The sequence below is a fragment of the Cricetulus griseus genome, chromosome 6 (genome assembly GCF_003668045.3).
Source record: "Cricetulus griseus strain 17A/GY chromosome 6, alternate assembly CriGri-PICRH-1.0, whole genome shotgun sequence".
Lineage (NCBI taxonomy): Eukaryota > Metazoa > Chordata > Mammalia > Rodentia > Cricetidae > Cricetulus > Cricetulus griseus.
In genome coordinates this window covers 94999028-95014521 of record NC_048599.1, presented here as the reverse complement: position 1 = coordinate 95014521, position 15494 = coordinate 94999028, and the positions used below count along the sequence as shown (strand labels likewise).

General features: G+C 37.8%; 1 protein-coding gene across 1 annotated transcript in view; it reads right to left on the bottom strand.

Moving 5' to 3' along the window:
* Positions 1 to 12419, bottom strand: part of Pde1a (phosphodiesterase 1A) — a 299343-nt gene extending 286924 nt beyond the window's left edge. Inside the window, exon 1 of the mRNA XM_035446645.1 lies at positions 12309 to 12419. Within this exon, the coding sequence (XP_035302536.1) occupies positions 12309 to 12409 (101 nt within the window). The 5' untranslated portion in view covers positions 12410 to 12419. The remainder of the gene's footprint in view (positions 1 to 12308) is intronic.
* Positions 12420 to 15494: the final 3075 nt, after the last annotated feature.

The window sequence follows — 15494 nt, the reverse complement described above, 5'->3', positions numbered from 1 at the left end:
TGTGCCAGGAACTCGGGACATCGTAATGGTGGAGGAGTTTCTACTGCTGCTGCCTTAGCTTGAAGGTAGAGGATTATCCAGGAAGCAGACGATCAATTAACTGAACAATAATATATACATGAGCAATGATAATGAACCAGGAAGGGCACTTCCTGGAACATTCACCAATCAAGTTTCTGATAATCAACATTATCTCTCCAATTTTAATGTCACTGCCAGGTCTTTCAGAAATTCAGCCCTAACTTGGCCATGTTTTCCACAGATAACTCCCCTTACCCATCTATATTAAGTTTCAAATTAAATTAGAACAATCTTTTTTCCACCAAACTAGCTTCCTGCTTTTTGAGAGAAGAATTTACCAAGTAAGACTTCTGGTTTGGTATAAAACTTAAAACCATTGCTATATCATTAAACTAACATCTTGCCCGAATTTACAGAGGTCAGTAGTAATCAAAATTAATTATATAGGCTGGTTTTAAAAGGAGCTGTTTTACATAAGCCATAAGTAGGGAAGATAAAAATTAGAGCCAAAAATAAATCTAAGTGATATTTCCTTTGCATGCTCAAACCAATTACCCAAGAAACAAAGAAAAAGAAACAGAAAAAAATGATCTGATTGCCTTCTTGTCAACTGCACATAGAAATAATGAATGAGGAAAGAAAATTAATGTGGAATATGAATAAGAAATGGGAAAATTTTTAGCAAATTGAGAGTTATGTTGATAGAAGAAATGTACAACCTTACATCATATTATGATGTTTGGTTATATGTTATATGAAAAGAAATGGAGACAAACAGCAAATGTCTCATTGCAATGGTCTCTAAAACCAAGCCGAGCCTGCCTAATGTGGCTGACAGACCCCAGCTCTCAGATGTTGGAACCCATGTGCTGTCTCTGATTCCCCGGCCTGTTCGCTCTATTCATTTTTTTATTCCTTCATATTTTCTTATCAATGCTTCCTTGAACAGTCAAAAATTAGCAAAGGTTTCTGCACTCATGAATACAAAAATTGAGGTTATGAGTTTTCAATCTCTTTTACATCTGGAAAGATAATCTTATGATGAAGTATTTTGAATATTAGAACTGTGTATTTAGGGGGAATAAGATATAACACCACTTGGTCCTTTTACTTTGTTCTTTCAAAGAAAAGACCTAAAATGTTAGTGATTGGACCTTCCCAAGCCTTGTATGACCTGTTGTCAGGGCAACAGGATGTGTGGAAAGTCCTGGCCTGGACAGTCCCTGTTGCTAGGGTACAAGATATAAACCATCTTCATTTACACAACTGTATAGCTTCCCTGCCTTACTCTCTGTCTCCTTTCTATTTGATGGGAAATCACATACTTGTTCACTGAAATCTAACAACAATACAACTTCAATACACAGGCCACTGAAGGGGCAGGCTTTGTTAGAAATATTATAAGTGGATGCACATCATTTGGTTAAAAAAAAAAACACAGGGAAAATTTTGTTAGACTGATTTTCTAAAAGAGAAAACTTCCATTTTTACTTTTTAAATCCCTGAAATATTTATAATGGTTCAAATAGATATTCTATAGATGATGAGAACAGTACACATAGAAGAAACTGTTGAAACAGTAAAATGACAGAAAAAAATCTTAGAGGCAAGAAACAGATTATAAGTGCATATAAACTAACCCAAACCTTATTGCCACTAAACAGCATGTTTTTTATCCCCTTGCAATTGTCTTCACCTACGTGTGTGGTAGATATTGAGGGGCTTTAGCCGAGTGATAAATACCTATTCTGCTTGTCCATCTTGGCCACACTTCTTTATATGCTGCAGTGAGGCATTGGAGAACATGAGTGAGAGTAGCCCCAATGAATAGTCACTTCCCTAGATTTTCTTACATCATATTTGATAAGGTCCAACTGGACAATGCGCATTGCATAACCAAGAGTCACTATAAGGGAGAGGTGATCCGAGAGAATGGATGCAGAAAGTTATGAACAAATTGGACCCCTGGAGTAAAGAACCCAGGAAGATTTCTGGAGAACAGAGGCTTGCAGGAAAACTTGAGATACTAAAGACTAAGTTTGTTGGAGAATAAAACATCTAGAAGATGACACATATCAAAAATGCATATTATTCATGTTTAAAAGAGTGAGAAGTGCTGAAAACTAGGACAGTCTGAAATTGAGAAAAGAACACCTTAGTCTGGATAGTACCCACCTCCAAACACAGCCTGGGGAAGCTGGGGAAGGATGTGGTTTCTGTTTATTTTTGCAAGATATATATATAGATAGATAAATAGATAGATAGATAGACAGATATATATATATATGTATATATTAATTTAATGTCTATTTTTAAGCTTCAGAATCACAGATGTAGCCTCATCAGCAAATAAAATATTCTGGATAGTTTCTTTCTGTTGTTTGGGGCATGGAGTCAAGAAAATTGGAGAAGTTTTTTAAAGATCCAAGCTCTGAGGAACAAAAATTTTTATAATAGTCAAATTCGTCTATAAATGATAGCAAAGATCATGGTTTAAGTCAATAAACTGAAGAGCTAGTAACAATGCATTCCTGGGGGAACTGGGACAACTAGGAGAGCTTCTGCCATCTATAAAGTGTAAACCAAGTGCTACCTCCCTTTGGAGTTAAGTCTCAAGTATGCAGAGTTAGGCAAACAGATGGCAGGACTGCAGAAAAGCCAAAAGAGGAGAATCGTTTTATTTCCTAGTGTGTCTTGAGTGTTGAGCTGAAGTATACAAGTCAGTGTTAAATGAACTAAATATGGGCCTGGGAATGTAGCTCTTCCCTATTATCCATAAAGCAGCAGTCAAAGGGCCATGCTTGGGGACTAGTTTTCTCAGTAGAAAAACCTGGATATGATTATTCTGAGACATATATATCAAAGAGAACCATTTCACAGTGTGTTCAATGTACCATGTATATTTGCATGAACATGTCATACATTTACATGAACATGTCCTTATGTAACACAACACTGGGTAAAATGAACATACATAATGAAAATCTTTTCAAAAGATAAATGTTTCAGACAGTATGAGGCATAACAGATTTAAGTAGATTATTTATATAATTAAACTCTGACAGGATTTTGAGATATCTTAGACAGAACTGGGGCCAACCCTGAAGTTGTATAGTTCCTCCTCATCTTGTTCTTGAGTTGAACTAATGCTTGAAAAGTCCAGTTTTAAGTAGGTCAGAACAGAATGAGCACACTTTGTCTTTCCTAATAAATTTATTTTGATTTTTGTCAAAATTATCTGGGACCTGTTTCAGGAGGATTCCTTGGTCAGCGTGCTCATGAGGGTTGGCCCCAAGACCTCATTCTTTCTGTGAGAGCACTGTGGTGTTGAGTCACATCCCATCCCTCATACACAGTTTAATTAAGGTCTCTTTTTTCTTCTCCTGAAGACTGTAGCACTTAGAAACTAACTAGTTTTCCATGACCCATTATAAACTTATTTGAATAGCTATAAATATCCAAAATTTGCCTACAAATTTATCCTGCATCCTTGAGCATACAAGGCCTATTTAGTAAAACCCATATTTTAGTATTTTATAAAATATATGATAAATCTTTAAACAGCTTCAAGAGAGGGAGAATCCCAAAAGACGATACTTTGTTTTTATACTCCTAAGGACTCATTAGCATGTTTGTATCCTTGGTTTACATTTGTGTCTCTGTGTATATGTGTATATTTGCATGTGCGTGTGCATATTTGCATGTGTGGGTGGGTACACGTACCCACCTGCATGGGCACATGCCTACAGAGGCTCAAGATTGGTGCTGGGAATCATTCTCTGTCACTTTTTAACCTGCTTCGTTGAGTCTGGGTCTTCAATCAAACCCAGAACTCGAGGATATGCCTAGTCTCACTAGCCAGCTTGCTTTTAGGATCCACCTGTCTGCACCTTCCAAGGGTGGACTTAAAGTGGATACTGTTCCCACCTAGCACTGGACATAGAGTCCAAGGCTCCAAACTGTAGTTCTTCCACTTCCTTGGCTAAAGACTAACCACTGAGCCATCTCCTCAGCCTCCATTTTTACTCCTTTAACTATAGCTAACCCTACCTGATACTTGACTAGCTGACTGAAATACCATACAGTACAAAATCTAGAAGCAGATGGATTTTGTGACATTTTTTCAAATGTGTCAGCAAAGGGGTGGATGTGGGACCACCTCAGTTATTGGTAAGAAGTCAATCCACTGCAAACCAGTACTGAGGGAAATCTGACTAGCCCACAGTGTATATGACCAGAGAAACCTGGTTTATAGAACAAAGAGGAGTTGAAGAAGCCATCAAAACATTCTTTCCATAGTGGAACTCTCAAGGCCAGCCCTTCTCCAGTTTCTCCCTGGCTTCGGACTCAGGGGAACACAAGTTCTTCAAGTTGAAGATACTGGGAAAAAGAAACTGAGGTACTCCTATGAGACAAAGTCCACCAATCTAAGAGAAAGCTTTCTTATATTGATCAATTTATTATGCCCACTGATTCTGGTTCAAAAGTACCTTTAAAAGCACAGAATTTCTGGAACCCTGCTTGATGCCACAAACCTGTAATCTCATTACTTAGTATACATAGGCAGGAATATTGCTATTGTGAACCCAGCCTGTATTACATAGTGCCAGTTTCCTCAAAAAAATCTAGTTCAGTATGCAAAATTAGCAACAATAATTTAACTGCTAAAGTTTTTGGAATTCTAGGTACTAATGAAGGAATTTATAATTATCAATTAATTTAAACTCACCATCTGTAAGGTAGGGGTTATTTCTAATTTATACATGAAAAACTAAGATATTGAAAAAATATGAAGAAGATCATAGAGTTAGTGAGTAGTAGGAATGGCATGCATTGAAGGGTGAGTTTTGTGGGAGTATTAATGATCACAGTGTCTTAAAGGCCTTCTATGTGTCGTATATGTGCTGTGCTGCAGCCACACAATTCATGTAAATTGTTGTTACCTTGACTTCAGGGAACAAAAGCATTAGCTCCCAGAGTTTTCTTCTATGTAGAAGCCCTTTTCACTGGAGAAGCTTCCTGGGCCTCTCTCTTTGCACTAAGTAGAAGCACCTGTCTGGTCCAAGAATTGTGCACACAGCTTGGCCTGAAGATGGACTTTTCCCCTCTCCATGAGCAGGGGGGAACATGTGCTTGGAGCAAAGTCTCTTCTGTTCCAAGTCATGAAGTAAATTTAGGAGGGGAGACTTCTCGTGGTCTGTATTTGGGGAAGTAGAGGCAGTCAAAGGCCCTCTGACACATTAAGCTGCACACCAAAGCCAATGAAAGTTTTATTGCATGAAAATTTGCATTTTGATCTCCATTGACTGGACTTCTAAATCCATCCCTCACTGGATACTGGACTTCAACATGGAATGGCAGTGTCATATATTGGGCCCTCTCACATACTAACATCTAGGTATCACTTTTTTCCTGTCTCACCTAGAAAGTCCCCTAAAAGAAATCAACCCCAATCATCCAGAAGTCCTTCCTAAAGGAACTTTTTTACATGTTCCCAGGCTATTGCAAAACTGTAGGCTAACCTGCTTTAAGCCATCTACTCATTTTTCTGCTGTTTTGTTTCCTCCACTAGAAATAAGGCCTTGTGTCTAATATGAATCTTACAGAGAATGTGATTGGACATTTACTGAATGAGTAAGCGAATGATGAACTAGGTCTTACAGGTGAGAAAAGTGAAGTTCAGAGAAATCAAAAACATTTTTCATGTCACCTCACTAAGAAAACAGTGTAAGAAATAACAGAATGCCATCTTAATCCTGCCTGAAGAACAAACTAACATTAAATTCCACAGGCAATAATAAAACATTATCCCCAAACTGAGATTTACAACTTTAAATATATACTCTAAAATAAGAATAGGGAAGTGATTTTTCTCCAAACCAAGTTAGACCCATGGCTAAAATACAAATTTTTAAGATTCACTTGATGACTCCATCAAATAGTTGCATACTTAACAATGCAAAAAAAAAAAAAAAACGAGGACAGATTTATCAACAATCCCCAAGAAATATGTAAATATTCTCTTATAACACTTGAAATTTAATGTACTGTACAATTTTACATTGGAGCATGGCAAGAAACTGATGGTTTGGGCATGTAAGTCAGGCAGGATAGAGGTGCAGGGAGTCATCGGTGGCAAAGGTCAAGATGGCCTGCTTCCCTCCAGTGCATCATAAACCATTATTCTACACCTCTAAGGATCAACTGTGCATGGCTGGTGGGGAATGGAAAGGGAAAGGAGAGGAATGGTCATATTTATTAAGTAGCATTATTCTAGTATAGGGGATATATTTTAGTTTCTTGCTGATACTATAACAAATTTATCACAAATCCAGTATCTTATCTTCTATTTGAAATATTATAAATCTGACATCAGTTTTCACTGCATTATCTGGGATACATTCTTCCTGAAGTCTCTGGAAGACTTTCTTGAGATCCCTCTCTTTGTCCCTTAGCACAATACCTGCTTTGCCCACTTTCAGTACTAGGATTCACAAGTCAGCCTTTTTCTCATTGCTCCACTCTGACCCCCTTCTTCTGTCTTGACTCCATTGTTGTGAGTTTCTGTAAAATCATTGGGTTTACCTGAGTGATTCAGGGTGAGAGACCTATTTGAGAATCAGTTATTTGAAAACCTTAACCTCCTATGCTGCCTAATCCTACTTTCCAGGTATGGTAACGTTCACAAGTACTAGAGATTAGGAAATGTGTGACCCTGTGATGGGACCTAGTCCCATGAGATCTGGGGACTGTTTTAGAAGCTCCTTTCTACATCCTTTTCTGGTGATGTTTCTGGATAACTATTCCAAAAAAGTGTATTTGTTGGGTTACTTGTTTGTTTTAGAAGAAAAAGTGAATATAATCTTTCAGGCCAAGTAGATCTCTGTTGAAATTCATGCTTCACCAGATACATGGGTAACTAATTTGGGAGAGTTATCTCTTAGAATATTTATAGGGACACATAAGACAGTGAACATATTATATCTTCACAGTTCTAGAAACTACTACATGAAGAGCATGGTTTTCTGTCTTCTGTCTTCTCCATCCCTATTCTACTGTGAATCTGTCTCCAACTCCAACTTTGCATTAAGCAATCTGGCTTATTCTGTAGTTCCCTACTTAGAGTCAATACTGTACTGGGTGGTGGGAATCCAAGAACAAGCCAAGTAAAGTAAACTTGGTAGCTGAACCCAAAAGCCCATGGTCCCTAAGAGAAGCAATGGAAAATAAAGTTTAGGTTATTTTATGAATCCAAGCTAACCTAAAATGGAAAGTCTAGAAGAATTTTCTGTATAAGTAAAATTTAAGCAGAGACGTTGAGTATTTCTCGGTAAGGTCTCTGTTGGCACTCAAGCAGAACAGATCCTCCTGATGAAGGAATAGCCTGAGTTCTGCAGAACAGTCTTGTCTTCCTGGTCTCTGCCACCTACCAAATGCAGAAACACTGTGAGGTCACTACATGGAAACTACCCCATACAATCAGGGGAGCCCTGGGCCGACTGAGGAAAGATGCTTATTAAAATTAGCAAAGGCACTATGTAGCCTTTCATAGAGTCAACCTCAGATCTGTTTAGGAGGGAGTCAGAAACGGGAGGCATGAAAGGGAACTCCTAACACCAAACAGGTACCCAGAGACCCTATGGGTGACACCAAACCTTGAAGTGTGAATCGGAGGAGCTGTAACTGGTTTAAGCAGGGGAGTGAAGGATCTCTTTTCTTCTTGTCTATGAAGCTGCTTTATCTTAAAGTAAAATTCCAGTTCAGGAATATGGTGCTGATACCTCTTGCCAGTTTCAGTCTTTGCCTGGTTTAAATATGCACTGTTGTTATATCTAAGAAATGAAACCTGGGCAACTTCCTGAGAGAACTGGACATCACATAGCCTTCTTCAGCAAGTGAGTCAATTAGAAGTAAAAGTAGGAGTTCTTCCACTCTCACTCATTTCCTACCTCCCTATAAGTCATCCTTCCCTTCGAAGCTGATAATTGTTTACCGTGAAGCCAGTGGTAGAAGAGGCTTAGGTTGATGTTCTTCAAATCTATTATGTTCACAATCCTACATCTGAATCGCTAGACATTTGCAAAGATGGGAGAGATGTGTGGCAATACAGGTAGCATCAGTAATCTGACATGAAATGATTATTGAAAGCCTGACTGGTTCTAATCCTACAGTCATACAACCTGAAGGAGCTAGCAATAATATCCTATGGAAGTGGTGAGTGTTTAATTTTTGTAAAGTTTATGGTCTTGAGGAGTTCAGATTGTTGTCACTTCTGTTGAACAACTGAGTGAAATAATGCATTGGGTTAGTTTCTCTGACAACCTCAGGTGATTTTCACTGCAAACTTTACATGATCAAGTTTCTGGAAATGCTTTTACCTCTTGGATTGAATTCTTGGAACAGTGGCACTGACTAAGGAAAGCAGCATTAATAATGCTACCTATGTACAGCACGATTGTGGGTACCAGTGGACGAGGAAGATGCGTTAGTATCAAGACAAAAAAAAAAGCATTATTTCTAAAACTAAAAAAAATGCCACTAATTGAAAGGATATAAAACTTTCAAATCAACTTTTCAGACAGAATCCCATAAATTATCTGTCTCTGCAAAGCCTGTGGGTAGATAACTGCCCTTAATGTGTAAGACTCAGCTGAAGTTCCAGAATCATATGGAACTTCTGGACAAGGAACTGAATCTGTTCATGAAAAGGTATAAGAAGTAGAAAGATGTTCCTAAGTCTTAAGCTATTGGTAACTGAAGGATAAGTATATGATGATTTCAAAATACAGTTTATGAAGGACCTGATGTCACAGTTGTTGCTAATATCTCCACAAAGATGATGAGTCATATGAGGATTCCAAATTGTCTTGCTGAATGGTAACAAATGAATTAAAAATGCTAAAAAAAAAAGGAAGAAAGAAATGCTGACCAAAAAATTAGAGAAGTGAGGCGTAGAGATCTTTATGAGAATGGGGATAAGAAACTATTTCATCATTGCTTCCAAAAGGAATAAGAGATCGAGAGTCACAGAAGCTCATATGCTTTTTTTTTCAAATATCAAGTAAAAAAGACTTAGAAAGATTAATGGATAAGTATTGGAAGGCAGTTTTATTAGAAAGATTAAGGTATGAGTCTTGGGAGACACTTCTATTTGTAATGTGCTTGCCATGTAAACACAAGGACCTAAGTTTGGCCATTTTCAAAACCAGTGGGAAAACCCAGGTGCATGGCTGCCTGCCTATTATCCCAGTACTGGTGAGGCAGAGAAGTGGACAAGTGGCTTGCTCATCAGCTAGTCTAGCTCAATTGGTAAGCTTCAAATTCAGTAAGAGACCCTATCTCAAAATTTAGCTGAAAAGTGAATGAGGAAGACCAGAACATTGACTTCTGGGATCCACTTGCATGCAGACATATATGCATTCACAAACTTGCACACAGCTGCATCAACACCACATACTAAAAAAGTAATGAAAGAAATGAGCCAAGTAGTCTAGAGAGATTAACACTTAATTTAGATTAGCAATGTTTTCCACATGTGCTATAAAATTTTAAAATTATTTCTATGTACTCAAAGGAGTGTACAAACCAGGTGTGGGGTATTATATGCCTACAGTCCAAACAATAGAGAGAATGAGACAGGAGAATTGAAAGTTTGAGGGCATGCTGGACTACATAGGTGTGTGTGTGTGTGTGTGTGTGTGTGTGTGTGTGTGTGTGTGTGTGTGTGTGTGTGTTTAAAATATACTATATAAAAATCTCTATGAGAGACTTTCCAAGTATCTGTCTGTAGTGGCTTGTGTTTTTCATGTTGCATGGATAAACATTTCACGTATTTTCATCTCCACTTAAATTTAACCTTAAAATGAACATATTGCAAGTTAAACTAAATATAGATAGCCTGCAGAAAAATATCAATGAGTTTATAAAGTTGGGAGTAATAAAATAAAATCATTTCCAAATAACTATCTCATAGCCATTGTTCAGTCTACTTAATCAATAAGAAAATCATTTTAAATTGTTTAATAGCATTATGAGTACCAAGATTTTCATTGAAAACACTTAAAAGTGGAATTCTAGAAGCAGTCCTAATGAGGTGAAATTCTGCTTGAATCAGGATTGCGTTTCAAAGAGGTAAGGCATTTAATCAAGGGAATGAGGAGTCCCGCATATCACTGCCTTGAATGCAGACTACACAAAAGACCATAATTAAACAATTTGCTTGTCATTAGTCATGCAGATTTTAAACTTAGAGCTTCTTGCTTTGACAAGCCTAAGCCCAGAATACTAAAAATGTCTTAAGTCAAAGTACAAGGTAAAGTGATAAAACCAAAATGCAAATTTCTTCCTGATTGAATAGAAAAACACTGAGTCACTTCAGTCAGTGGGTAAGAATGATTTTTAAAAAACAAACTGGATAGAGATCATTAAGTGATTCTGTGTGGCTATAGTTCCAAAGTAATGACAGTGCAGGCATGCATGTGTGTGTGCATGGCCGTGTGTGTGTGTGTGTATGTGTGTGTGTGTGTGTGTACGCGCGCGCTACCATCAACTCATGAAGCTCTGCTATTGAGGGACCACATCAACCCCTCCTCTGAAACTGATATCAAATGATAAAGTGAAAAGTCAGATAACTTTCCTCTGAAATGTTGGGTAAACACAGACGTATGCATAAAGTCACCACTATGCATCTTTATGTTTTAGAGTAACTATGGAAATACAACATATCCAGAGCAAACAAAACATCCTATCCTGCAAAGGAAGAATCTAAAATAGGTTGTGATCTCAGTTATAGCTTCCCAGTGCAGCTGTTCATCCACTCATTAGGTTAGAGCACAAATCATCTGATGACTGCTAATGCTTAATTTGCATCTATGCTAATTAATTTTGTGAACTGCTACTGTTTTGACAGGATTATTTGTTTCTCTAGAGAATCTGTCTTCGAAATCTCCAGTGGATCTTTGGAACAGATTTTATTTCATTCAAATGCTGTAAATATGGCTTCCTTTTTAGAAGTTTTTCTCTGCTAACTGTTGTTTGTATTATTGGTATGCTTTTATACTAGGCATTGCAGTAGCATGGATTTCTTCAAGTAATGATAGATAGATAGATAGATAGATAGATAGATAGATAGATAGATAGATAGGATACATAACATATATATATTCAGAGCACAGAGCACAGTTTAAATATACAGGCAAAATTCACTTATGTCCAAATGGAGAAAAGTAGAGAGAATTTGGACTTCTAAACAAAGTTTGATATAGTTGTTCTTTATAATAAGCAGTGACATCAGTCTTACTCATATACTGCCTTTCATGAGACTGTGTGAACCTGCAACAGCATTAAAAACAAGAATCCTGCACAGCCTCTTGTCCGTGAAGCCCTGTAGTCCTTCAGCTGTCTTTATAAAGCTAATGCTGCATGTAATTTTGAGATATGCAAAGACACTAAGAAATTCCAATGGCATATAAATATTAATATTATTATCCGAATGCCGGATCAGATTTTACAACTGTGATGTGATTAAAACAAAGCATATAAACAGCGCTGTGCTGAAACACTGGCCAGAACTCACTCACACTGGTGGGGGAGGAGGGAATGAAGAGCAAGGTGATAACACCGGAATCAAAGTTGATTTAGGTAATGACAAGCCATCCTTGGCATAATTGCACACCCAATTCTGTATAGTTAAGAGTCCCGGTCAGTAGTACACTGGGAGCAATACGGCACTTAGAAGAACTGAACTGGTTAACATAAACCAAAGCTTCAATATGTTTGATATGCTTTTCATACTGTTTTAACACATAGATAATTTTCTCATTAAAATATTCGTTTAACCATCGAAGGATAAGCACTGTGAGGTGCAGTTATTTATTGCTATATTAATCCTGTCTTTGCTTTCCAAAGAAAGACATCTCCATCTTATTTATTACTCTCCTTACCTGGGAGAGATCATTTTAGTGAGGAAGGACCTAAGAATCAGCTTTCTCCTCCCTTCCCTGCATATCTAAGGCACACATCTAAAGGGCACACACGATGGGGACCAGAAGTGATTTCTCAGACCCTTGCCTTACTTTACACAAAACACACACTTACAGAAAAACTATTTGCTTTCAACAAGTTGGTAGCTGAGATGGGCACATTTTAGTTTGCAAGAGACAATTTTTGCAAAGGAAACACTGAATATCAAAGTCAGGTAAGGAAGCCCCACAGCTACTCATGTTAATGGTCAGATTTTTGTTGGGGTGGGGGAGCATAACATAGGACCAAGTGGAGATCTTACTCACATTCCTTTCAGGCGTTGCCACATCTTCTCCGTCTGTTCTCCAATGAGATACTTGTAAGTGGCGTTTTCCAGTTCTTCGATGTCCGCATCAGTAGACCCCATGATGATGTTCCTAGGACAACACAGTTACAGTCAGTTTCAGCCGCTAGAACAAGCATTCCACAGTCCATTACAAATCTCAAGCATTACATGGTAGCATCTCTTATCTATCAAAACAGTTCGGAGGCGCAAAGCTGAGAGAAGCCTCTGCCAGAACTGCTACCGACTTTGACAGGCATATCCAATGCTCACATCATCCCCCTCAAGCGGACAGCAGTATAAACAGATGCTCTGACCTCACGAGAGCAATCCGCACATGCGAGCCGCTACTGTACTACTGACCGACTGCTCAGGCTGTCCCCCAAGCAGCTCATCTGTTACTGTTGCGTGCACAGAAGCACATCCGAATTCCTACAGTTTACGAGCTCGATTATGCACGAGAGAAACGTGAATGACTTTCGCGCTCCACAAGAAGCTGAATTCTTCTCTAGCAGCTGAAGGAGGGCAGGATGTAATATGAAAACAGATGGTAGGAAGTGGTACCAGCAGCACCGCCCTGAGAAGAAAGTGCCTGTTTAAATACCAAGGCTTTTGTCTCCTAATTGATCTGGAAGCGACACTTAAAAGTATAGCATGCTTCCCCAACAAACGCAGCCCATATTAATGACAAACACGGAGAAAAATAACAGATAGAGCCATAAAGAAGACAGACCCCAGGGCTCCACAGGTTGTTATTGAGAGAGTATGTCCATCAAGTGATGCTGTAATCGTGCTTATTCACCTTCTCCTAGCAACTCTACACAGTGGGTAACTGCCAATTTAACCAGGGAAAACACGGCAGCTGCACTCAGCCTGCTCTGTGAATCCTGTGGGGATTAAAACCTAAACAAAATGAAACGAGTGTGAATGCGCCTGTGTGCATGTTGGAGACAAAGAGTGTGTGTGTGTGTGTGTGTGTGTGTGTGTGTGTGTGTGTGTGTGTGTGTGTGTATACAGTGAGAGGAGAGATTAGAGAAATTGTTGCTGTGTTTGTGCATGTTGGAAGAAAAATGAGAGAAAGTGGACATAAAAGGAATTAGAACTGATTGTCTGCCAAGCTTCCAACACATGGTGAGCTTTCTTTGAAACAAGCACAGACCTTGAGCAGAGCTCCATAATAGCTGTTGCTCTCTCTGCAAACTGCTAAGAAAAAAATATCCTCCACAGTCTTGTCCTTTCTTGTTTGGAGACTGAAACGCAATTTTGTTCATTTGTCCAAGATGGCTTACCCGTTGCCAAGTATCTTGAGGCTTCTGGTATCCAAAGACAGTTAGGTAATAATACCGAATGTTTAGTGAGGATTTCAATGCGTAGGCATTGTTATCAGGACTTAATACATAACAGCCTTTTTAAAGACCTTAGCAAAAAGTACTGTAAGGTAGGTAACGTTCCTACTTTGCTGTTGAGAAAACAGAAACAAATGCTTTGGATTTAAAAACATAGTGTTTAAAGTGGGTGTGATTGTTTTATTGACAGGAAACTTCCAGTTAAAAAAATGTTTCTGTCCAAAAGTCACTCATATCATCTAATAGCTAAAACTGCAATATGAATTTACAAAGGACATTTGCAAACTACAAAAAAAAAATGCCTTCTGGCTTATAAATGAAAGGGTGCTAACTAAAGCAAGCTTCAGTTTTCTTTTCTCAAAAAAGGTATTTTTCCAGAACTCAGTCAAACTCTATGTCACCGGTTTCCATGCAACTTTCTACACTTGAACTTCCTTCTATGAGTGGCTGTCAGAGTTGTCAAAGCGAGTTCATCTTTGCTCCAGAGGCCACAACTCTACCTTTACTGTACATTCATTTATTATCTTAGGTACATTTATTTAATAAATTCCTCCCTGATTTCCCTTAATGGACATGAACAAACTCCTGTATTCTAATCTCCAAGGTGAACCATAGACTGAAATATGTATAAAATGTCATTATTAATTATGACTTAAAATACCAAAGGCTTTGAGTCTACAACACCTTTCTGACAAATAACTTTCTAAATATTCCATGGAATTCTAAGCATTTCCATTGACCAGTTTGCCAATAGCATTCCCAGGTATTGAGTGCGAACCCTGGGGTCTGGGTGGGAAATCTCAGTCCATTATTGCAACACATTTGCCCTATTTATCTATGTTAACCCTGCCATATGTTAGTGCTTAAAATGATGCTGATTGAGTCATTTCATACAAAAGCTGTACAATTCTTTCATTAAATGTCTCATGAAATAAAAATGTTACTGGTAAAGCAAATAGAACAGCTCATTGTTTAAATACTTGCCCAAAACAATTTTCAACCTTAGCAACAAAATGTTCTCTACACTCAAGTACATAATAAAAGAACATTTTTAATTTATAACTAGTTTTCAAGACTGTGCATTAATGACACAAAATACAACAAATCACATTGACAACATCAGCAGAACCTGAGTTCAACTTTTTCCCAATGAGTATATTAAGAAATACTGAGATGTTTTGCTCATGAATTTAACTGAAAATCGAAGGCTTCTGAAAAAAAAAAGATTATCAGGAAGGATGGATTTTGTAAATCAAAGTATATTTGTCATAATAAAACATCCACTCCTAACTCTTCGAAGAGGGAAGGAGTCAAGAAAACACTCTAAACATAGGTCAAATCAGCGCTAGCATGCACCTTACCCTTTATGCACTCTTTCTTCTTACTTTAACTCTATTTGAGGGAAGTTATTTCAATTCTGGAATGGTGACGAAAGATTATAGATTGACTTTAGCATCTGCTGACACTAACGTGACATTCAGTAGTCTATATACCAAGTACCTGAGCTAGAATTCCCATGCTGAAAGAGTGATATGTTTTTTATGAGTTACTCTTCTGTGTCTCTTTCTACATGTTAAAATAAGGCTAATACCATTACTTCCTCTTGGGTTTGATACAGTAAATAACTTAATATACTTGGTTGGTTTAAAATAGCATATGATACATAATAGTTGCCTTATGACTAAAACCTTTCATCATTGTTGATACAGTTTCATACTTTTATCATTTATATTCTATTTATTCATCACATTCACTAATAATAAATCTTTCCCCAAATCATTTGGTGTGAAGTATTACTGTTTTATGTTCAGTGATGGTGTTTA